The sequence below is a fragment of the Colossoma macropomum genome, unplaced genomic scaffold (genome assembly GCF_904425465.1).
Source record: "Colossoma macropomum unplaced genomic scaffold, Colossoma_macropomum, whole genome shotgun sequence".
In the NCBI taxonomy this organism is placed as follows: Eukaryota; Metazoa; Chordata; class Actinopteri; order Characiformes; family Serrasalmidae; genus Colossoma; species Colossoma macropomum.
In genome coordinates this window covers 29,023,509-29,047,447 of record NW_023494809.1, presented here as the reverse complement: position 1 = coordinate 29,047,447, position 23,939 = coordinate 29,023,509, and the positions used below count along the sequence as shown (strand labels likewise).

Here is a 23,939-nt window from a genome sequence, read left to right as displayed (position 1 = left end):
AAATTCCATCGGATCAGATACCAGAGTGTTTTGTGCAGTGTTAGCATTACTGGCCAGTTCTGCACAATATATATATTAATTTTACTGATGATTTAGTGAAAAATATATCCAAAATAGCATTCTAGTAACCTTAAAACCCCAAATGGAGGGTAGTTTCAGCCCCTTCTTGAATGTAGGTCATTCATCAGTATTTCTGGTAGTGAATGTTCTACTTACAGCACATCAACCCATCAGTGTCCAAGTAAAATGCGTAAGACCTAAACTCTCAGAAATAAAGGTACTAAACTGTCACTGGGGCAGTTCCCCTCTTGTCACTGGGGTGGTTCCCTCAAGGGTTCATCTCAGTACCTTTAGTCAGGGAACATAACTGAACCATAATCCACTGAAATGATATGTTCTAAGCTGTACTGACTCCACACACCCCGTCTCGTCTCCAGGCTTTTATTTTACTGTTCTGTTTAAAACATTCGGTTATGAAAAGGAACAAATACAAACTTTTCACCTGGAAAAACTTATTTAAGGTTCACAATCAGACCTTAAAACCACTGTTGTACCTTTGAGGGAACATTTACACTGTTTGTACCTTAATGAACGAAACATGTACCTGAACAGAACCTTTATTTCAGTGTAATCAGGCAGAGATTTTGAGTTGTTTTTGCCTTTTTTCACTTGTCTGACTTTGGTTAATGATCTTCACATCAGAAATCTTAAATATCATTGAGATTAATATTCGCAGTTTACTTTCTTCACCCTTTTAGATTTGGTGTGATGACACATCAAATGTCTGTATTACTGCTGTATGATGGTTTGACACTTAGATAGATTTGACGGTTCATGTTGTTTTCTGTTGCAGATAATCGCACATATCACTTCCAGGCTGAAGACGAACAGGAGTTTGTGATGTAAGATTCATTTTTCTCTCGTTTAACTCGGTCACAATACCAAACGTCGTATTGTTCAGGTGGTTTTTTGCCAGTATAATAAAACTGCAGTCTGATTTTTTTTTAAGAATACACAAAGAAATGCTTTGTCTCAGTTTTTCACTGCACAGTTAAGCGCCAACTTCTGCTGTAGCTTGAGTTAATTAACTTCACAGGTTACAGTGGATCGAGACCGTATCTGTCGTAAACTGTAAGAATGCATGTTTAGTGGTTAACAAGTCTGCGTCAGTGGCTTTTTTCTATTGTCTGAGCTGAAAGAGGTTTGATTTCAAGAGATACGTTGATGCTTTTCTGGGAGGAGGTGCACTTAGTCATTCGGGTCACTGAAACCACAGCGTCTCTTTCCCACACCTCTTTTCAGGTTTCTTTATGCACAAACCCCTTCCTAAACTCTCGTTTCTCGCTCCCTCCTTTTCTCTTTCTCTCTCTCCCACGCACTCACTCGTTGCCTTTTTCTTCTCGAAGCCCCCCGCTGGCTCTGAGTGGCAGTAACTCTGTGTGGTTTTGGAGCTTCATGCTGAGCTTTTGGAAGCCCCTCATGAAGAGCGTTGCGAAACGACCCTTTAACACTTTCACCCTTCTCTCTCCTTTAGACTCATCTACGGCCGCCGCTCTCGATTCTATCAGTAATGGAGTAAGCTACCGATTACTCTGACCATTAATAGAGTGGTCAGTTTTTAATATGGGGCTAATAAGACCGTTTTCTGTTAGACCCCATGTGTCAAACATGAGTCAGACCTGTGGCGCAATCCGATTCGGCCCACGGAAGTACTTGAATTTCTATTAATATTAGCTCGTTTTACCCTTAGCTGCACTACAGTCCCCAGCATGCACTGCTCCGACCTCCTTCCTCCAAAACAATCTGTGGGCCTTACACAAAAAGAAAAGATGCCTGGCATTTTATGGGGCAGTCGAGGGATGGAGGTTAGGGAACCAGCCTTGTGACAGGAAGGTCGCTGGTTGAACCCCTGAGCCGACAGTACGCGACTGAAGTGCCCTTGAGCAAGACACCTAACCCCCAACTGCTCCCTGGGCGCTGTGGATAGGGCTGCCCACCGCTCTGGGCAAGTGTGCTCACTGCCCCCTAGTGTGTGCATTCACTAGTGTGTATGTGGTGTTTCACTGCACGGATGGGTTAAAATGCAGAGGTGTAATTTCCCCATTGTGGGACTAATAAGGGTCATTTAATCTTAATCTAATTTTATTTTTATTTAAAATCATTTTTATATAGTTTAAGCATCCAGTGCCTATTTTGCTGTTGCAGGTTTGGCATGTTTTGAATAAACAAAGACACAAAACACAGCAGGCCCACAGATCTGTTCAGATTTTTTAATTTGAGTGGAAATGGCAATATAACACATTTGCATATATTTTTGGAGTTTATTTAAAGTGTTAAACTATAAATAATTAGAAATTGTGCGTTAAGCTTTTCTTTTTCGCTGTACAGGATGTTGTAACTTATTTTCACAACAAACAAAATCAACAAAACATATAATCTGACTGGGGTGTTCAGACTTTTGCGTACGCCGTGTGGTAGTTTTCCTCAGAATAAATCGTAGTCTTTAATACGTTTCTGCAAGCTGACTAAGAATCCATCATTGGAAAAGCTCCCAGACCTTTGACAGGCATGTTTGTACTTCGGAAGATGAAAAGGAGACGTTGTTGGAAACCGAAGTACGTTTGGGTAGAAGTTGTGTCTGAAGTGTGAACTGTACGTGTTTATTAATGCGTTTGTGTTTATGTTTGCAGCTGGATCTCAGTGTTAACCAACAGTAAGGAGGAGGCGTTGAACATGGCGTTCAGAGGAGAGCAGACGGCAGGAGAGGACGGCCTGGAGGATCTGACCAAAGCCATCATCGACGACGTCCTGCGCATGCCTGGCAATGAAGTGTGCTGCGACTGCGGGGCTGCAGGTGTGGCTGATGGCTGTGTGTGTGTCTTTGTCTTTGATTCTGTGTGTGTGAGCGCCAGGTTCTCCTACACATCACTCTCCTGCCACAGATATCCTTTCTTCTCACTGCCAGACCCTTTGTTATCCTGCAGCTGGTGCATGCTGTAGCCCCTGTGTTACACACACACACACACACACACACACACACACACACACACACACACACACTCATACAGTGCTGCCAATAGTATATTCTCTGTCAGTAAACTCTGAGGGCTTTGCTGCTGCTTTATAATTTATATTATTAGTTTTTCTTTTGCTTTGTAGATTTTACTTTGTAGTCTGCCGTTGCTTCAGAAATCATGGCATCACCGTCCTTCTTGAAGTTATGGCAAAAATACCACATGAAGACATACACAATATATTATATTTCTTATTTATTATTCAGAAAAGTCTTTTTTCTGAGGTTTGAGAAGAAAAATATTCACCATCAACACTGAATTCTCTGAATCGCTGAGCCCCGGTTCTCAACACTATGACCCCGATTTTAGCCCCGATTCTCAGTCTGGCTGAGTCTGAGCTGGTCGGCTCTAGTCTGCAGATTTTTGGGTCAGTCGGAGTCGGCAGTTGGAGAGAAAGTCGAGTTGTGTGTGAGGGCCTCAGACTTTTGGCCTCCCGATCGCGTTTCAGACCAGTCAGAGTTTATCAAACGTTTGATTTTTTTCAACCCGACTCTGTTTGAAATCTAGAGTGAACTGGTCAACGACTCAATCTGAACAGTCATATAACAGCCGGTGAAAACTGAGAGCGCGATTGAAGAAAATACAGCAAGTAAATTTTATTATGTTATTATTAATTATAGGGGCAGCACGGTGGCGCAGTGGGTAGCGCTGTCGCCTCACAGCAAGAAGGGCCTGGGTTCAATTCCTGGCCGGGTGACCAGGGTCCTTTCTGTGTGGAGTTTGCCTGTTCTCCCCGTGTCTGCGTGGGTTTCCTCCGGGTACTCCGGTTTCGTCCCACAGTCCAAAAACATGCAGTCAGGCTGATTGGACATGCTGAATTGCCCCTAGGTGTGACTGTGTATGTCTGTCTGCCCTGTGATGGACTGGCGACCTGTCCAGGGTGTATCCTGCCTTCCGCCCAGTGACAGCTGGGATAGGCTCCAGCACCCCACCGCGACCCAGAAGGATAAGCGGTTTAGATGATGTATGTATTATTAATTATACGCATGTTGTCAGTACTTAAAAGCAAATTCTACCAAAGCATCAAACTTCTGCATAACTTGGTGGTTAAAGGGGCGGTCGTGTTTTAGAGGGGCAGTCGTGGGCTGGAGGTTAGGGAACCTTGTGACCGGAAAGTCGCTGGTTCGATCCCCTGAGCCGACTGAGCAAGACACCTAACCCCCAACTGCTCCCCAGGCACCGTGGACAGGGCTGCCCACTGCTCCGGGCATGTGTGCTCAGGCCCCCTAGTGTGTGTGTTCACTAGTGTGTATGTGAGGTTTCACTACACAGAAGTAAATTTCCCAGTTGTGGGATTAATAAAAGGTAACTTAACTTGTAAGATGTAAGCAGTCATGCTATGGAATGGTTAATTGTATAGAAACATAGGGTGCTTTCACACCTATCTTGTTTGGTCCAGACCTTTGGACTTTCCTGTTTCAGGTTTGAACCAAGTGAGAAAGGTGCTTTGGACCACGGTCTGGACCAAAGGACCAAAATCTGGTCCAACCAAAAGAGGTGGTCTCGGTCTGAATCAAACTGAACCATGGTTTGGTACGTTTGCAGTGCGAAAAGACTTTTGGATGGTTCGGACTTTCGGACCAATTAGAGGAAGTTGAGGCGGGTTATCATCATCCATTAAACAATAGAAGAAGAAAAAGCACCAGGAGAGAAGTAAAAATGAGCTGTTGCAACACAAAAAAGTCAAAAGTCAACATTTTTCTCCGTTCAAGCGGAAAAGGCCACCCGCCAACGTCAGACACTCCTTTTCTAAACAGTCAGTGTTAAGTATAGGAAGACGCAGCCCACTTAATGATGACAGAACGTTTTTATGTCATGCGAAGTTCTTCAGTGCGCTCATTAAACTGCACTGTGAAACCCAAACCTAACTGTATTAAACGTAAACAGTGTAACAGAACATAAACCTTGGTTTGGGCCTCGAACTGTCAGGTGTGAAAACACCCTTAGTCAGATGTCTTTACAGTGGTGGTGATAGGAACCAGGGGTCGCCATGACTACAACACAAATATAGACATTTTATTTACCATCCAAAACCACCAGTGAACCTACACGAGTCTTCTGAGTTCATGTGGAATGTTGATGATGGAAAAATAGGGATAAATGTGAAAAAAATAAGTTTTCTTTGGAGACTGTTTTGCAAGAACGCCTTACATTTACAGTTACAGTTACAGTTACAGTTGCTTAATGATGTATCATCATGAATGGATTCAAAAAATGAAAGTTTAGGCCAAAACCTGCTTCATAAAACAATGTCTCAGACTTAAGACAGTGAATTCATAACCATTTGAATAACTTTCTGTGAGGGAGCTTTTAGAGGTGGACGTCTGGTTCCTGTCACCACCACTGTGAACAATTCTGACTCGGTACGTTTATCTAGAACAGAGCGTTTCACACCAAACCGCTCTGAATGACTCTGTTTACACCTTAGTCATTCAGTTATATAGAAATTTTGAAATGAGTTCATGAAAAACAGTTTATGTTTCATTACTAAGAGAGCGTAATTCATTCTGTTTGGTCTTAACGCAGCACTGTGTGTATAAAGTTGCATAAAAATAATTGCACTACTGGTGCTTTTTGTCTGTTCCTACTTATCACACCTCAGAAAAAGAAAGTATCGTGATGCATATTATGTATTGTAAAAATGTCTTTAAGTATCATGATATATCTGTCACCTCTGTTGCCGTATCGCCCACCTTTAGGGTGTTTTATGAGCACTGAGCTGCAGATAGTTGTCCAAACAGGGATGTATCTTTAGTGAACACATTGGACTCGATTTCTTGGTGACAGTATCACCTAGAAGAGTGAGGTTTATCATCACTACCCTCCCATTTATGGTTCTTCTAGCCAGTAGAACAGCTGCAGAAATGAGAGAAGAAAGGATCTGCTTGCTTAAGCTTTCCTCAGAGACTTTCTATCAAATTCAGACATCATTGCGGAACTCAATAACCGCAGGCTGACATCAGAGACTAGTAGTGACCGAACTGCGGACGACTGTAACACAAACCCATCCGTCTTCGGCGATCATCCTCTCTATTATTACATCTAGATTTGTCTTTAATCAGGGCAACACAGCCTTTCCAGCTCTAGAAATTCAGGCAGAAGATGCCAGCATGTGTGAATGTGTGTGTAGCATGTGTGAATGTGTGTGTAGCATGTGTGAGTGTGTGTGTGTGTGTGTGTGTGTGTGTGTGTGTGTGTGTGTGAGAGAGAGAGAAGACGACAGCGGTGCTCTGGTTAGCGCTGTTACGTCACTGTGTTATGTAATTGGCACATACAGGCTCTGTGGAAAGCAGCAGGAGACAAACTGGGAATCGTCTGATTGCAGTCTTCTTCACTTCAGCGCTCAGATTAGGATTCTTGCTGGGTCACTATTTGCAAGACTGCAATTTTTGAGATTATTTCCCATCATGCACCTGGTGGCAGAGAAACCCTTTTCCTTCCACTCTATAGTGGTACAGATGGGAAAATACACTGGCTGAGCATGTAAAGATCTGGGGCTCGGCCCAGTTCACGGTAGAGCTGTGTATTCTGGCAGATCATCACCCAGAATCTTTAAATTAACCTGTAAAATCTGCTGCTACTTTATTTAACACAAAGATTCACACATCAACAAAACATGCAGCGATTCAGCATCGTTGATTGGGTGTTAGGAACTAAACCATAAAAACAAACAAACAAAATTAGAAACCACTGTAACAGGAAACGTCACTGTTACACTCAGTGAGCATGAAATATTAAAACAGCCAGTTTACATTTAAAGTTAATATGATTATTATTTAATGTGGAGCGGATTTGCCTTTTTTTCCTACTTATCACACCTCAGAAAAAGAAAGTATCCTGATGCATATTATGTATTGTAAAAATGTCTTTAAGTATCATGATATATCTGTCACCTCTGTTGCCGTATCGCCCACCTTTAGGGTGTTTTATGAGCACTGAGCTGCAGATAGTTGTCCAAACAGGGATGTATCTTTAGTGAACACATTGGACTCGATTTCTTGGTGACAGTATCACCTAGAAGAGTGAGGTTTATCATCACTACCCTCCCATTTATGGTTCTTCTAGCCAGTAGAACAGCTGCAGAAATGAGAGAAGAAAGGATCTGCTTGCTTAAGCTTTCCTCAGAGACCTTCTATCAAATTCAGACATTTTTTTTTGGTACAGAAATTTCAGGCTGTCGTGCATGCATTCCCTCTCTCTCTCTCCCTCACTCTCTCTCTCCCTCTATCTCTCTCTGCGCTTGCCCGCTGACTCTCTCTCACGACCCTTGACTCGTCACTATTTGCATGAGCCAAGACGTAAACCTTATGATAATATTAAACATGGTTGATTTTGTCTCAGCGTCGAGCTGAGAAAAAGACGTCCTCATATGTATAGCAAGACAAACGTGTGTGTGTGTGTGTGTGTGTGTGTCGCTGAGCTTGACTTCGTTGATGGTATCGTGAACTCAAAAGTGTACAAAAGCATTGTGGATGCAAACCTGTAGAAATACTGCTGAAATGGTAGAAATTCATCTTTCAGCAGAACCACAGTCTAGAACACTGTACACCTTTTGAAAGGTCTTTGAATGATCTGATTAAATAAACTCCACTTGGTTTGCAAATTTCTTTCCTAAGACAATGAACCTTATATATTTTTAAGTATGGTGCAAATCAGAGACGGGGGCTAGAGCCAAAAACATTTACTTGCACAGTCTGTTTTATCTCGGCACGGCTGTTTTTGTGGACAGAAGTTAATTGTTTTCCCACTGGGGGGTTCTCACCCCTTTCATTGCACCCCTCATTGCTCACTAGCAGCTCAACGCAGTCACAGAGTCATCCGTGTCCTAGTAAAAAAGTTCATATTAATTAAAAATATCAGTTAGTAGCCATTCCACAAGGGGGCCTACAGAAAGGGGTGAAGCGGTTGGTATGCGGATCAGCACCTCCAAGTCTGAGTCCATGGTCCTAGCCCGGAAAAAGATGGCATGCCCGCTCCAGGTGAGGGGAAAGGACCTGCCCCAGGTGGAGGAGTTTATGTATCTGGGGGGTCTTGTTCACGAGTGATGGGTAGCGGGATCGTGAGATCGACCGCAGAAAGGGACAGGCGGCAACAGTAATGCGGTCACTGTACCGGACTGTAGTGGTGAAGAGGGAGCTGAGCCGTAAGGCAGAGCTCTCTGTTTACCGGTCGGTCTACATCCCAACCCTCACCTGTGGTCATGAGCTTTGAGTAATGACCGAAAGAATGAGATCATGAGTACCAGCGGCGGAAATGAGCCTCTTCGCAGGGTGGTGGGCTACACTCTACTGACCGGGTGAGGAGCTTGGTCATCCAGGAGGAGCTCGGAGTAGAGCGGCTACTCCTCCACATTGAGAGGAGTCAGTTGAGGTAGTTCGGACATCTAATCCAGATTCCCTCTGGATGCCTCCCGGTGGGGGTGTACCAGGCATGGCCTACCGGGACAAGACTCCGGGGTCGTCCTAGGACCCACTGGAGGGATTATATCTCCAAGTTGGCCTGGGAGCGGCTTGGGGTCCCCAGGGAATGAGCTGGAGGAAGTTGCGGGGGACAGGGTCATCTATCTGGGATTCTCTGCTCTCCCAACTGCTACCGCGACCCTATCTGGACTAAGCAGTTAATGATGATGATGGTAAAAAAAAGTCAGTTTTGCTTTCAGATTGGCTTTGAAGGTTTTACCATTGCACAGGGTCATCTGTTTCAGTGTGTATTTACACGGTCAGCCTAAAACACAGGCCTGTAAGAGGCCTTGTTTGGTCAGCATTAGCATTTTGCCAGCCGGCCTTCCACTAGCAGGCGTAGTGGCAGCGTTCGGTGCGGTGTAGGTGCCCTTCCGTGTCGCTGGGATGGTGTTAAAGTCTCTCTTTAGTCTAAGAAGATTACGCTCTCGCTCAGCTTAATTCCTCTGCTCTTTGACTTTGATCCATCCCTGCAGTCTTTCATGCCAGTGTACGTCAGCATGTGCACCACCCCCCCCGCCCTTCATGTATTTATGTGCTTTTTTTTATTTATTTAATTATTCATTTGCTTACTTACATAACAGAAAGTAATGCAGTGGCATGTGTTGTACGTAGACTCCCTACAGAATACAGTCTCACACGGTGAAGGAAACAAGCCTGCTATTACAATTTCCATATTCCATTTCGTTTATATGTGTCTGGAAGTGTGTATGTCACAGAAAATATAAAAAAAAATCTTGGATTATGCAAAACTAAATCAGTATCAAGACTTCTGCTAGATCATGAGTCCAGCAGTGCCCCCTAGTGGTGAAGCCCCTAAAATGCAGCCACATATGTGGAGGTTTTTGGGCCAGTTTATGTGACCGTTATGGATGATTTTAACCCTTAGAAGTCTAGAGTTATTGTCATTTTTCTATGCATTCATTTTGCATTACATCATTAATTTTTTGTATGTAATTACTGAACGACTTATGTATTTATGTTAATATTCTGTTAACATTCTGTGTTGGCAGGTTTGAGTCTGCTTGTTTTTTCAGTTTTTTCGAAGTCAACAAAATAACACAATTATGCGAAAAATGAACACGTTTTTCTTTCCACAAACCAAGACTGTGTTCACATGAAAATCTTTCTATTAAATTCAAATAATAATCTTTTCTCCATAGTATTGACTAAACGTGTAGGATGTGCTTTTGTGATGGAGCTTCTCTTGGTTCTTTCTTTAAGCTAAAAGTGAGAAATAACTAATATAGAATGACACCAGCAGTAACAGCATCTTAAAGAGTTCATGTCTCACTTTTGCTAATTTGCCTGCGTGTCTTCTTGACCCCATCAGATCCAAAGTGGCTTTCGACTAACCTGGGGATCCTGACGTGTATCGAGTGTTCGGGCATCCACAGGGAGATGGGAGTGCACATCTCTCGCATTCAATCCATGGAACTGGACAAACTGGGAACGTCCGAACTCTTGGTGAGTTTAACTCCGTAAATCAGTGGTTCTTAATCCAGATCTTGGAGCACAGCTGCCCTGCGCACTTTGGCTTGGCTTTGCGCAGAAGCTTACATAAAACCGAACTGCACTATATAAAGGACCCTGCAGGTCATTTAAAACTCGGCTGCAACAGTTGCAACTATCTCAGCTTCGCGAAATGAGTTTCATGAAACAGTCGATCAAAATGTTAATAAAGCATCACTCACTCTTGATTTCACTGGATTAACCCTTGGGTGGTGTTCAGGTCTGTGGGACTAATTTTCAGTGTTTACCAAAAGAAAAAATGACAGGATTTATTATTATATCAGCCTCAGATTCTTGGTCTTTGCTCGTTTTCTGTGAAGAACATATAAAATAACCCATTTTCAGTGTCTTCACTCTGTTCACCCCCCACACATTTATATTCCTCATGTGGTGTTGGGCTGAACCTGCGGGGAGTAAAAGTGTGGAGGTGCTGTGTCCTTTACTCTGTTCTCCTCCTACATGGCCTGCTGTTAGTGTGTGTGTGTGTGTGTGTGTGTGTGTGTGTGTGTGAGGGTGGACAACATGGACAGGCTGCTGACTGGCTACAGCTGCTAAAGGAGAACCCTACGCTGGACACTTGTGATATTTTAAAGATCTGGCATTTTTACATAAATTATTATGGCTGTATTGATTAAAAAAACAATAATGTGGTGGGTCCACCAGACCACTGAGTAACACACACATCAACACCACACAAGGGTTAACGGAAAAGAAAGTAAAACAGAAGATTGTGAAGGTTGTGCCATGCGCCCGTCTCCCGACCCCTGATGATGGCCATGAGAGCCGGCAGGAAAACGGGGCTCAAAGCCTGAGCGCAGGCAAAACCCTGCAATCACGGGGAGAGGATGAGATCGCACCACCTGTGTTCCCATGGCGAGGCCACCTCACTGTGCCTCATTTTCGATCCCGATGGCCGAGCCATGGAACGGGGGTGCGGTGACTGGGAGGTGGAGCATCGAGAAATGGTCAGTTTTGGTTGTGCTGCTGCTGCAACCCTCAACCCTGCCTCTTATTTCTGTAAACAGCCGTCTCAACAATCCAGCTAACAACAATATCAGCTGCTTAAACATTCAGTTTCAAAGGCTTAACATTCGCAGAGCAGATTATAAACTCAAATATATCGTAAACAATACACACATACTGTGACCAACCAAGCATAGGCAGAAACCTTGATAAAAACCATTAGATAGAGAAAGGAAAACAGGCAGATACCTGAAAAAATTCTACAAAGACAATTAAATTCCTACAAATATACAAATATAAATAACACATTGCAGATGACTTCATATAGCAAGAACACTACTGTATACGTCAGCAGTCTAGTGAAGTAAATGTATTGCATGCAACATTGTTTTTGAATTGCTTTAGGTAACTGTCAGGTTGCATGGAAGTAATGTTGCATGCAACTAACAACATGCAGTTTCAGCGTGTAAAACCAGAATTTCTGCTCCTTGCACACCTGGACTGGGTTGCACCAGGTTTGCGTAAGTTTATATTTAAGTTTGGTCTTTACTGAGTCCTCAGTTACAGTAGTTGGTTTCAAACTATCCTCTTACTAAATTTGGTTGCACCACAAATCTGTAAGTCTGTCTTAACAACTAATGCGTACGTCACTTTAACATGACGATAACGTTCAGAATCAGAAAACCTGCTGCCGTGGAAACGTGATTTCAGCTACCCTGACTTTTCCATGGAAAAAGTATCCAGCATAGAAGAGAACGATGTGTACAAAATAAACTGAATAAAACTGATGATCTACAGCCGCCGTCTGTTTATTCTTTAATATTTCCCTAAGAAAACCAAATATGCAGCTGGTTTCTGGCTGACCGATACAACCGCAGCCTCAGTTTAGCTGTTTGGGCTGCTGAGTCTCTGAGCTGGAGCTGTGGCTGTTTAGCTTCATGAGTTTAAACTAGAGCGATGATTAGAGCTGTGAGTAAAATCACAGTGTGTAGCGTTTAAAGTCATGTTTGGTCTTGTTTGTGTTTCTATGTGGTTCCGATGGTTTCCCCAAAAATTACACCTGCTGAGGGGGGTGTAAATATTTAGTAACTACTAAGCTCGACATGTAAAACTAGTTTGTGGTGCAGCTCACTCTGATTTAGCAATGCAGAAAGCTGAACTTAGTAAACATGTACGTTACAACTAGCCTACGTTTGAACTTACGCACAGCTGGTGCAGCCGGTCACTGATGCAATGAATGGACTAGTTAACAAGCCCCTCCTGAGGAGAGAGAACTCCATTCTGCAGGGCAGTGGTGCTCCTGGACCAGGAGGGATCATAAAACAAGGGGAAAGGAGCGCCACAGTGAATACCACGTTGCAGCCAGTTCTAAATGCTTTAGATACATCTGGGGATGTTTATGGTGTTTTTTTTCTCTTTCAGCTGGCCAAGAATGTTGGGAACAGTAATTTTAATGAGATTATGGAAGGGAATCTTCCCTATCCCTCTCCAAAGCCCACTCCGTCCAGTGATATGTGAGTACTGCAAGACTCTTTATGTGTTTTTGAAATGGCCCTGTCCAGGTTCTTGTCCGAACAGTCCCTCAGCTGTGTTTTCTGAAAGAAGAATTAGTGAAAAATAAACCGAGTTTGATGTGAATATCTGAAGTCTAAATCTGAATTTCCTCTCAGATACTTCATGACTTCATGTCTTCATCCGATGTTCTCTCGTTCTTCTCCAGGACGGTTCGTAAGGAGTTTATAAACGCCAAATACGTGGATCATAAGTTTGCGAGGAAGACGTGCATCTCGGCAGCGGTGAAGATGAGCGAGCTGTATGAGGCAGTCAGGTCACGTGACCTGCTGGCCCTCATCCAGGTGTACGCTGAGGGGGTGGAGCTTATGGAGCCGCTTCCTGATGCCGGACAGGTGAGTGTAAAATCTGACCGTGTCTGAAAGGCAAGTTCACTTACCGTATGATGGGCTAAAGATCTCTGGTGATGCCAGTTTCACGTGCTGGTTTTAAGACTGGAGCTTAAAAAATCAGTCTAGTACAGTAACAGCAGTTTTTCTTGTTCTGTAGTTGTAGACCTGTGGAGGATCTGGACTCTCAGGGATTTTTGACAGTAAAAAGATGATGGATTTTCCTTTGACTGTATATTTTCTGACTGGTTCTTGCAGGAGGCTGGAGAGACAGCATTGCACTACGCCGTGAGGACAGCTGACCACACCTCACTGCATCTGGTCGACTTTCTGGTTCAGAACAGGTAAAAAACAAAACAGTAGCTTTTGGTTGCCAGTTTTAGTTTTTATTGGTTTTCTTATTTCTACCCCTACCCCTTGTTTTTGTGTGTCTCGTTGCCCCTTGGAACTGAGTTACAGGGTAGTGGTTGAAATCTTCCCTCTGAAATGAGACCCTCAAATAAAAAGAGCATCACTTCATTAACAGCTACCAGCGCTGCTCTGTAGGCGACGCTGCCAGTCTGCAGTGACAGCAGAGGAGGGTAAAGTTCAGCTCCTCACTGCTGGGCTTTAGTTACATTTAGGGAATCATATGCCTTCAAAGAGGGGGGCAATTATTTATTATTATCGATTTTCTTAACAGATTTATACATAGAGAAAAAAAGTTTCTTCAATGTGTCTGAAAAAATATAGCTTTATGTTTGTGTACATAGGGAGTGAAACATAATGGGGCACAATGGGATGAGGTGGAATTGTGTGGGACAGAAGGTGGGACAGGAAAAGGGTCAGGGAGAAGGGTAGTGATGCTTAAAAACACACTGCAAGTCAGTTGAGCTCTTTAGAAAGGTTCTTCATCTTAAGTCATAACAGTTAAATAAAGTATGTGTGTGTGTGTATGTGTGTGTATGTATGTATATATATATATATATATATATATATTAATAACTGGTGTGACCCCTGGATGACTTCAACCACACGTTCCTGTAACTGTAACTCAGTCCTGCAGATTGACTTGGAGGAATTTTAGCCCGTGTTGGTGAGCTTTTGCGCAGAATTTTTATTGGACTAGTTTATGGACTTTGGCTTGGCCAACACATGATTCAGCCATCTGCCTGGTATGTTTAGGATCATAGTCTTCATTGTGCAACACCCACCTTCTGTTGAGCTTATGTCCATGGACAGATGCTGGATGCGGTTCTTCTGCTGGAATGCAGTGTTTGGTTTTTGCCAAACTTTCTCATTTAAGCCGTAAAGCTCTATTTTGGCCTTATCAGTCCCCCAAACATTTGCTCTGTAGTCCTCTGGCACATCCAGGTGGTCTTCAGGAGACTTCAAACCAGCAGCAGTGTTTATCCTGGAGAGTCATGGCTTCCTTTCTGCTGTCATTCCATACACAATATTTTTGTTCAGTGTTTTGATGGTGGACTTTGAACACCGATGTTAGCCAGAGCAGCAGAGGCCTGAAGGTCCTCAGATGAAGTTCTTTATGATCTCCCAGAATATTGACTCTTGCAGTGATTTTTGTTGGATGACCACTCCAGGGAAGACTAACAGTACAGTTAAAATGTCTCTATTTGTGCAGTACGTGCCTGACAGGACATTAGCCAGGAAGTCTGAACCACTGCAGAAATTGTTATGTAATCTCTACCCGTCTGATGAGCATCCATGACGGAGACGTGGCGTCTGCTCATACACACACACCGATCAGGCATAACAGTCTGACCACCTCCTTGTTTCTACACTCATTGTCCATTTTATCAGCTGTACTTACTATATAGGTGCACTTTGTAGTTCTACAGTTACAGACTGTAGTCCATCTGTTTCTCTGATACTTTGTTAGCCCCCTTTTACCCTGATCTTCAGTGGTCAGGACCCCCATGGACCCTCACAGAGCAGGTACTATTTGGGTGGTGGATCATTCTCAGCACTGCAGTAACACTGACGTGGTGGTGGTGTGTTAGTGTGTGTTGTGCTGGTCTGAGTGGATCAGACACAGCAGAGCTGCTGGAGTTTTTAAACACTGTGTCCACTCACTGTCCACTTTATTACCTTGTTGGTCCACCTTGTAGATGTAAAGTCAGAGACAGCAGCTCATGTGTGTCAGCATAGTTTGTGTAGGTCATCCTCTTGTCCTTCATCAGTGGTCACAGGACGCTGCCCACAGGACACTGTTGGCTGGACATTTTTGGTTGGTGGACTATTCTCAGTCCAGCAGTGACACTGAGGTGTTGGACACAGGGTGAAAGGAGGCTAACGAAGTATCAGAGAAACAGATGGACTACAGTCTGTAACTGTAGAACTACAATGTGCAGGGCAGGGCTGAGTCACCTACATGCATGCATGATTGTCATCCAATTGATTGAACTTCCTGACCCTAATTATCCCCAGTAACTATGAATAATTCCACAGGTTCACATACATTTTGACCAACTAAGACATTCAGTGTTCGCTTTGTACAGCACATGATTTAAAGGCTTTGTAATTGTGTTTTATTAGGTTCTGTTTATGTATTATGACTTAAATGAAGACCTGATTATATTTTAGGTCAGATTTATTTATAGAGAATTTTAAGGGGTTCACAAACTTTCTAGCACCACTGTATGGAAAATACGCTGCAAAAACATCTTGAATGAGGCACAAATACAGGGCAGCCAATAAAAGGCAAAGCTATTTACATATATCAATCTTAAAGGAGCAGTGAAATGTAAGGGATAAAGAGAGGCTGTAAAATGGTCATGTAAAAATGAATTATGACTGTTTTTGGTTCTTAAACCCACACGAGTGTAATAAGCAGACCTCGGGTAAAAATGAAAATAAAAGGAAAATGCAGGATGTGGAAATTTTAATGCGCGGTGTCCACATACGTGGGCAGCTCCATCACTTTTTAATAAAAGGAATAGTTAGAGAAATCCTTTCATATGTTTTTTAATGCTGTTCCTGGCCTGGATTATTTTGACCGAAATGATTTATGTTTGTCGGATTGCATAAATGTCTTCGCCTGCAGGAAACTCACCTGGAGCACAGATCACAGTGTTTACAGAATGCAGTAAAAAAATTGAGTCATTATATCTCAGGGGTCGCAACCCTAAGTTGTTAAGGAGAGCCATTTGGTCCTTTCAACAAAAATCAAACCACCTTGGGAGCCACAACACTTAATGTCCATTTTACCACCTTGGCTGTAAATATGTCTCAGTAGGTGCTAATATAGGATAAATAACATAAACAACAACGCAGACTTTGCTCTGCTTTAAGCTTCAGCTCAGCTATAGCTGCTTTTCTCGCATCTCCAGCAGGAAACTTTTCCACAAAAGTAGAACAGTTTCTTGTAAAACGTCTCTCAACATCCGACTTTTCACGAGGCTGAAGTCGCTTCTCATTTACCAGCTTCTTGTTCGAATTTTCCCTGTTCCACCTTAAATGGTGCCTGAGGCGCCAGAATGTAACTGGTGTACCATTTAAGGCGGAATGGGAACATCAGACTTCAGCCTCGTGACTTTTTAGTGTTTGACAGTTTCTTGTTGCAGATTAAACGTATCAGGAAACCAGCTGGAGTGATTATAAACACAAATAAGTCCATTCGTCTCCAAATTATCGATGTTCGTCTTAAATCTCTCTCTTTGTCTTTTCGTTAGACACTAGCTAGGGCGAGATTGCTGCCTGTGGAGACCAGCAGTCTCCCTGCCAATCCTCAGGGTTAAAGGGTGAATTAGCAGTTCTACATTAACAGTGTTTAAGACCATTTATTGTTAAACTGTGTAGAACGATCAGCAGAGCTTTATTTTACTGTAAAGGAGGATTATTTTATTATTACCTACAAATCTGATTCAGCTGTGGAGCCGAAACAGGGCAGTAAAAAAGCCGCATGTTGCCGACTCCTGTTATAGGGCTTACTGGCACATCGCAGCCGTTTTCTGAGAGTATATAAAGGCCAATATTGCAATAACAATTAACGAACAATGCTGTGCTGTCAGGCCCAGCAGACGTGAGTCATTTTCTTATCATTTTTGTTTTCCCTTCGCAGAATTCAGAGCCTGTGTGCATCTTGATTTAGTTACAAGCTCCAGAGTTTTCTTTTTTTTCTTTCTTTTTTTTTTAACACAAAAAATCAAGAGCAGAGCAGGAACAGTACAGCATGAGTACAGCAGACGAGGCAGGATTTTCGGGCCTGTCGGGCTGTATTTTATTCAGCTTACATAAGAGCATTAGTCATATCAGAAGCAGAGCTCATGCAGCCTATTAATGTCACTGCTTCCAGTCTGCAGGGCTGAAAGGCAGTAGATTCCAGTTCCAGTAATGTCTTTTTCAGACGCTGCAGTGATTTAAATAAAGTGCTAATACTGTGTTTGAAATGGTAAATTATGGTAATTATGAATATTTTCATGTTATTCATCCATGTGTCTGTGTGTCTGTGTGTTCTGTTGTCTTGTGTTGTGTTGCATAGTGGAAACCTGGATAAACAGACCGAGAGAGGAAACACGGCTCTGCACTACTGCTGCATCTACGAAAAACATGAATGCCTCAAGCTTCTCCTGAGAGGCAAACCTGCTACTGACATCAGTGAGTCTAACACACACACACACACACACACACACACACACACACTTGTTTTATACAATGTCATATATATATATATATATATATATATATATGTGTGTGTGTATGTATATATATGTGTATGTATATATATTTATATATCTATATATATCTATCTTTATATCTATATATATATACATTGTCCTTTACATTGTATGCAAATTTCATGAAGAATGGACCAAAAGAAACAACCCAAAATTACTTGGAAAAAAAGTCTGGTTCCATTGACTTACATTAAAAGTAAAGTATGTTTTTTCCTTCTCCTGTAAAGTTACCATTTTGGAGATACAAGGTTTTCTCCTGCCGACAGTGAGATATATATGTATGTGCATATATATATATATATATATAGTGTTTTGTATATACAACATTGTATATAGACCTATTTTAGATGCTTAACAAAACCTATTTAACAATAAAGTAAATGTAAAATATTTTTAATCTGCAAATGGGTTAAAAACAGAACTGCCCTTACAGATTTGCAAAATAAACACTAAATTGCCTAAAATATGTAGCTTTTAGCCTCATTGTGGTTCAGTTTTGTTCCACTCACCTTGACAGTCTTCAAGGATTACGGGTGTCTTTTTGCTGAACACTGTTGACGACAAAAAACAGTATGTGTGTTTGAAGTGCATATATGCACTAGAAGTGTATTAAATACCAGTATATAAAGCACTTTACAAAGTCAGAAGCAGTTTGATAGTCTAGATATTGAAGGTTAACCCTGTTTTTATCAATAGACACCAATTTTTTTCTTTCAGGACTTTTGTGTGTTTTTGTGACGGGACATAAACCCTACACAGATGAAACGCACCTTTCTGAATGGTCTGCATGAAATCGAGGAGCAAAGCATGCCCTCTTGTGGTTGTTGGCTACTCCTGATTAATGCTTTATCTTTGTTTATGCACTCTTTCTAATCCGTTACCACAGACTATGCTGAATATGAGGCTCAAGCCTTAAAGGACATTACCTGCCTGGTTGTTTCTGAACACAGGTTTTATACAGTAGCTGTGTATATATTCTCTTGTGTGTCTGTTTCTGTTTGCTTTAGCCAATCAGAATGGAGAGACAGCATTAGACATAGCCAGGAGAATGAGGATCGACCAAAGCGCTGAGGCTGTAAGTAAATAGTGTTTGTTCTTAAAGCAATAGTTCGACAAAAAATCCTAATTATGCAGTTTTCCACCATCTCCGGATGTAGTCGATCAGCCAAGACATGTTGGGTGTCCAGTTTTTGCTTCTTTACTTTAGTGCTGGACTCACATATCAATAGACTCCAATTCTTTTCATAAGCACATCCCAAAAACTCCTCAACACATTCAGACCGCCTGTCTTCTTTTAAGATGGACTCAAGTGCCAAATTTCATGACATTCTGTTAGATGAAGTATTGATTTAAAAAAATGCTTAGGAGTCTAAATACAAGTTCAGAATACAATATGAGTAAATTTGATCGCAGTGTCTGCATCGTTTTTGCTGTAAAGCACTTTTTTTTCTTAGTTTAAGCCAGAATTTAAGCTAGAACTGTCGTCAAATGTGATTAAACAACACAGCTAGCTTGGCGCTAACAACACTACAAATTCCCATAAGGATGCTAACAGAAATTAGCATTAATCTAGCAGGTAATCAGACAGTGCAATGCTGCTTATAAAACGATTTACAAGGTTTCTGCATTAAGCATTGCTATATTATGAAATACATAACTGGCAGATCTTCATGATTTTATGGCTGCGCCTGGTTCACAGCATAAACAGAGCTATGGAGTTCATAAACATGACTGGAATAGCCCACGATTTATTTTACGTTCTGTTTGATCCGTGCTCTCCCATCAGCAGCTGCGCTTTCTCCTAGACTCAGCGCTCCTGAACACGTAGGGTTTGGGCTCCTGTAAGCTGAAATAAGTTCTCCCACACTACTGTGACTGTCGCGCTCTTCAGCTCTGGATGTTGTAGCAATTTCTCCAGATTCTAGGACACCGTCCACTTCATGAGTCATGAATATTAAGTGTTGTTCGTCATGTAATGATACACATAAACATATTATCTTAAGTTCAAAATGTTTAAATGAATAGTTGTTTATTAAAAAGAAAGATGCTAATTTTAAAGGAATTGTGAATGTAATCTAAGGCCCGATCCCATTTTACCCCTCGCCCCTACCACTCAGCCCTACCCCTCTGTTTTGCGCGTTCACGTCTAGGGGTGGGGTGTCCCGATTCTTGTTGAGATAGAGGGGGAGGGTGAAGTGTTGGGGCTACATGACCCTCCAAACAGAGGTTTTTCAGAGGCTCCAAACAGAGAGTTATGAGAAAAAAAGAAAAACAGGCAAGATGGCTGAACAAGAGACCAAAGAAACCCACAGATGTGAGAATTTTCTCTGTTAAAAAATTACAATAACCACTGTATTATTTTAGTTTAATGTTGTTTCAGTGTATTATGGTCGTTTTCTTCATAACAAGCATAAAAAATGGCTAACAGCATGCTAATGTCTCGCTAGCTAGCTAGATAAATTTCCCGTTCCACCTTAAATAGTCCAGCAGTTCTGACACCTGAAGCGCCAGAATGTAACTGCTGCTCTATTTAAGGTGGAACGGGAAAATTCAAACAAGAATCTGGTGAATATCTGACTTCAGCTTCATATCACTGAAGAATTAGGGGTGGGTGATAATAAATAATTGCCCCCCTCTTTGAAGGCATATGATGCCCTAAATGTAACTTTACCCTCCTCTGCTGTCACTGCAGACTGGCAGGGTCGCCTACAGAGCAGCGCTAGTAGCTGTTAATGAAGTGATGCTCTTTTTATTTGAGGGTCCCATTTCAGAGGGAAGATTTCAAAAAGATTTCAAAGAAAGAAGAAATGAGATTGGGCCTAAGTGTCCGTATGTCTCCCTGACGTAAGTCATACTGTGTCCCAAACTATATCAACAAGTCTGCACAGCCTTAACGGAGAGCTGGATGTGCTTTGAGCAGCTTGAGTAAAGTTTTGTGCATATTTTTGCAGAAAAGATTTAGGTGACTGTTGACTTCAGGTGCTTGTTAGCAGCCTTACCCTCTTACCTACCATTCATATGAAGTAAAATTTGGACACCAAAACATGTCTTGGCTGATCCAGTGCATCTCAGATAAGTGGAAAATTGTGTAAATTTAATTTTTGCCAATAAGACAAGATGCTAATGTGGCTAAGTCAGCAGATAACATTGGTTTTTGTTACTGAGCAGAAGAAAGTTTACTATTTGCGGGGGTAATTGTTTCTGTGGTGGTGGTCTCCCAAAGCAGGCAGTGTCACTGAGAGGGATTTGAACACTAGGTGGCAGCAAGGAGTCATGAGAAAATGAGACTGTGATGTGTGAGCTTGACTTGTGTGTTTGTGTTTGTAACAGTTGATGCAAGCTGCAGAGGGCAAGTTTAACCCGAAAGTTCATGTTGAGTACGAGTGGAATCTTCGGCTGGAGGAGATGGACGAGAGCGATGACGATCTTGACGATAAGGTGAGAGGTGCATGAACAACACAGTGCAGAGAAACACACTACACACTTAAAAAGAGGGTTTTTCAAGGGCTTTTTAGTAAAGGCAGAGCTTCTATATCTATGTGTGTATATATATATATATATATATATATATATATATATATATCAAATATATGTAGATATATATATCAAAAGAAAATTTACGTTAAGAGATCCTTATTAGTCCCACAACGGGGGAATTTCACCTCCAAATTTAACCCATCCATGCAGTGAAACACCACATACACACTAGTGAACACACACACTAGGGGGCAGTTTCAAGGCAGTTTTAGAGTATTTCTATTGGTCCAGTCATCATGAATATTTCGCAGAATGTAAAGGACAGCTGCTCAAATGATACAGAAAACTAAAAATCGCAAAAAATGGAGATACTAGTTCTTTTGGACAGTGACGATATGATTTTATTCTCAATATCACTGCCGATTTCCAGTTTTTGACCTAATTTGGAGATGCCTGTTTCCCTTTACATCATGTGTACATTTTATGATGAATGGACCAGACGAAACGGCCCAAAATGACTTGGAAAAAAATCTGGTTTCATTGACTTACATTAAAAGCAAAGTATGTTTTTTTCCTTCTTCTCATTTTGGAGATACAAGGCTTTGTTCCGACAACAGCGATATACTCTATAAAATCTCAACATCACTGCCACAGCACTTTACTGTGTGCAATATCTCAATCCACCATGCATAGTATATTCACTGCGGATCACTGTCCATATGTTTACCGCCATTATGTGCAATTATGTCAAGTGCAATATTTCTCCATTTATTACTGTTTATTTATTTGCTATTTTATTCACTGTGCAGTACTCACTACAATACATACATTTCTACATTTCTAAATTTAAATTTAATACTTTGTATATTTTTCTTGTAATTTTTGTACATATACATATATCTTTATATTTTTATTGTTTATTCTATTTTATATATTGTTTGTATATTTCCTGCTGCTCTGTCTTCTGTGCTGCTGTAACACCGCAAATTTCCCCGTTGTGGGATTAATAAAGGATTATCGTATCTTATCTTATCTTATCTTATCTTAAAAGACAGAAAGCCATATACCATGGATATACTTGGCTGATACTCCAGTAAAACATTATAATAATCTACTCTGGATAATAACAAAGCATGAGCTTCTCCACACCAGTGAGTGTTAGAATAGGACAGAGTTTGTAAATATGCTTAGATGATAAAATTAATTTTTATATAAATCTGCCCAGAAATGGTACGATGAGACGGACCTGAGGGCTCCCTACTGCAAACGATAGATTAGGCGGCGGCGCTTCGTACAGCTCTGATCACTCCTACTCTTTTTGTTCCCTTTCTGTCTCACAGCCGAGCCCAGTAAAGAAAGACAGGAGGCCGCAGAGTTTCTGTCACTCGTCCAGCCTCTCCCCTCATGATAAACTCTCTCTGCCGGTTTTCTCCGGTCATCGTGATAAGCAGCGTCTCTCCTACAGCTCCTTCACCAATCAGATGTACAGCGTCTCCACTGACTGTCCATCCTCTCCTGTGAGCGACGCCCCGCCTCTGCCGCCCAGGAACGCAGGCAAAGGTAAACTCCGCCCTCCGACACACCCCAGCCAATCGCGCTCTGAACTGCCACCAAGGAACAGAGCTGAGCCAGTCAAGTCTTCCCATTTCTGCTCCAAGCATTTCTTTAACCGCTCACACTCTTTCATATTAGACGTACAGTTAAATAAGCTCGAAGTTATTTTTGTCGCTAAGCTGATTTGTCGTTATGAGAAAGCGCTGCGTTAAAGAGAGCCGAGTTTAAGAACCTGAGATTGTAATCTCAAATTTAATCCTCCATAATGAGATGCTGTACAGCTATGCAGTTATACAACAGCCTGTCATATGACTAAATAAGAGTCAGCTTTAACTTTAGTGAGGCTTTGACTCACTATGATACGTCTGTTCTGTTTAAAGTCATCCTGTTCTGCCCGAGAGGAATTCTGCACTCGGATCACGATCTTAGGTGAAAAACTGGGGCAATTAAATACTTGGATCCAAGTCAGGGCTGCCCATAGTTGGCCATTGATGACCTTTGATTCAGCCTGTTTATATTTTCAAATTATTATTATTACATTTTTAGGTATTTTAGTAACAATATATGGTATAATGTTAGAAAATACATTTTTAAAACCTGATTTGAATCCTACTTTCTTCATTTTGCCCTTTTGGCCCTCGGCCCACCACAGACTTTGGCTCCCCAGGGCAAAAAGTTTTTACACCCATGTTTATGGTCTAAAATAATAACAACACAACGAAAAACAACACTGTAGGACACTGTAGGCGTATGTTATCCCATACAAATATGTTCTTAATCTGGGTTTGTAAAACTATCAAGCTTTCAATCTTTTTTGAAAAATCAATAAATCAGTACAAAATTATCAATAAATATCATCATCATTTTTGAAAACACGAGTATATCTCAGTTGCATGTGTAGTATCTCAGAGGGGCGACAACACCTTTTACATTAGCCACGTTTACTTGCAGCGTGATAATCCAATAATAATCCGACTAATAGCTCAATCAGAATAGAATACGTCCATGTAAACACCTCAGTCGGAATAGGCTAGTCCGATTAAAGCCATTCGGAATACAGTTTCTATCCAACTGATCGAGGTGGGTAATCCTGTAAATAATCCGTTAAATAGAAGAATAATATCCGTGTAAACGCCTGTATCTGATTACATTCCCTATCGGAAAGTCTAAGTCCGTTCTGATCATGTTCGTCACGTCATAGTGAAAGTTTATACCGTTCAACATGGCGGAGCAGAAGCTGGTCTGCAGAGGAGACGAAGTTCTGATCTTTAAAAGACGGCGGTGGGACGGACGTCCAGCTTATGTGTCTCAGAACACGACGTC

General features: G+C 41.8%; 1 protein-coding gene across 3 annotated transcripts in view; it reads left to right on the top strand.

Annotated features, from left to right (window-relative positions):
• Positions 1–23,939, top strand: part of asap1b (ArfGAP with SH3 domain, ankyrin repeat and PH domain 1b) — a 169,856-nt gene that overhangs the window by 117,411 nt on the left and 28,506 nt on the right. For all 3 annotated transcript variants that reach the window (XM_036558094.1, XM_036558093.1, XM_036558092.1), the window contains 10 exons: positions 854–902; positions 2,691–2,854; positions 9,867–10,000; positions 12,431–12,522; positions 12,729–12,915; positions 13,168–13,253; positions 17,390–17,505; positions 18,593–18,660; positions 20,916–21,023; positions 22,403–22,622. In XM_036558094.1, coding sequence (XP_036413987.1) covers positions 854–902; positions 2,691–2,854; positions 9,867–10,000; positions 12,431–12,522; positions 12,729–12,915; positions 13,168–13,253; positions 17,390–17,505; positions 18,593–18,660; positions 20,916–21,023; positions 22,403–22,622 — 1,224 coding nt within the window. The remainder of the gene's footprint in view (positions 1–853; positions 903–2,690; positions 2,855–9,866; positions 10,001–12,430; positions 12,523–12,728; positions 12,916–13,167; positions 13,254–17,389; positions 17,506–18,592; positions 18,661–20,915; positions 21,024–22,402; positions 22,623–23,939) is intronic.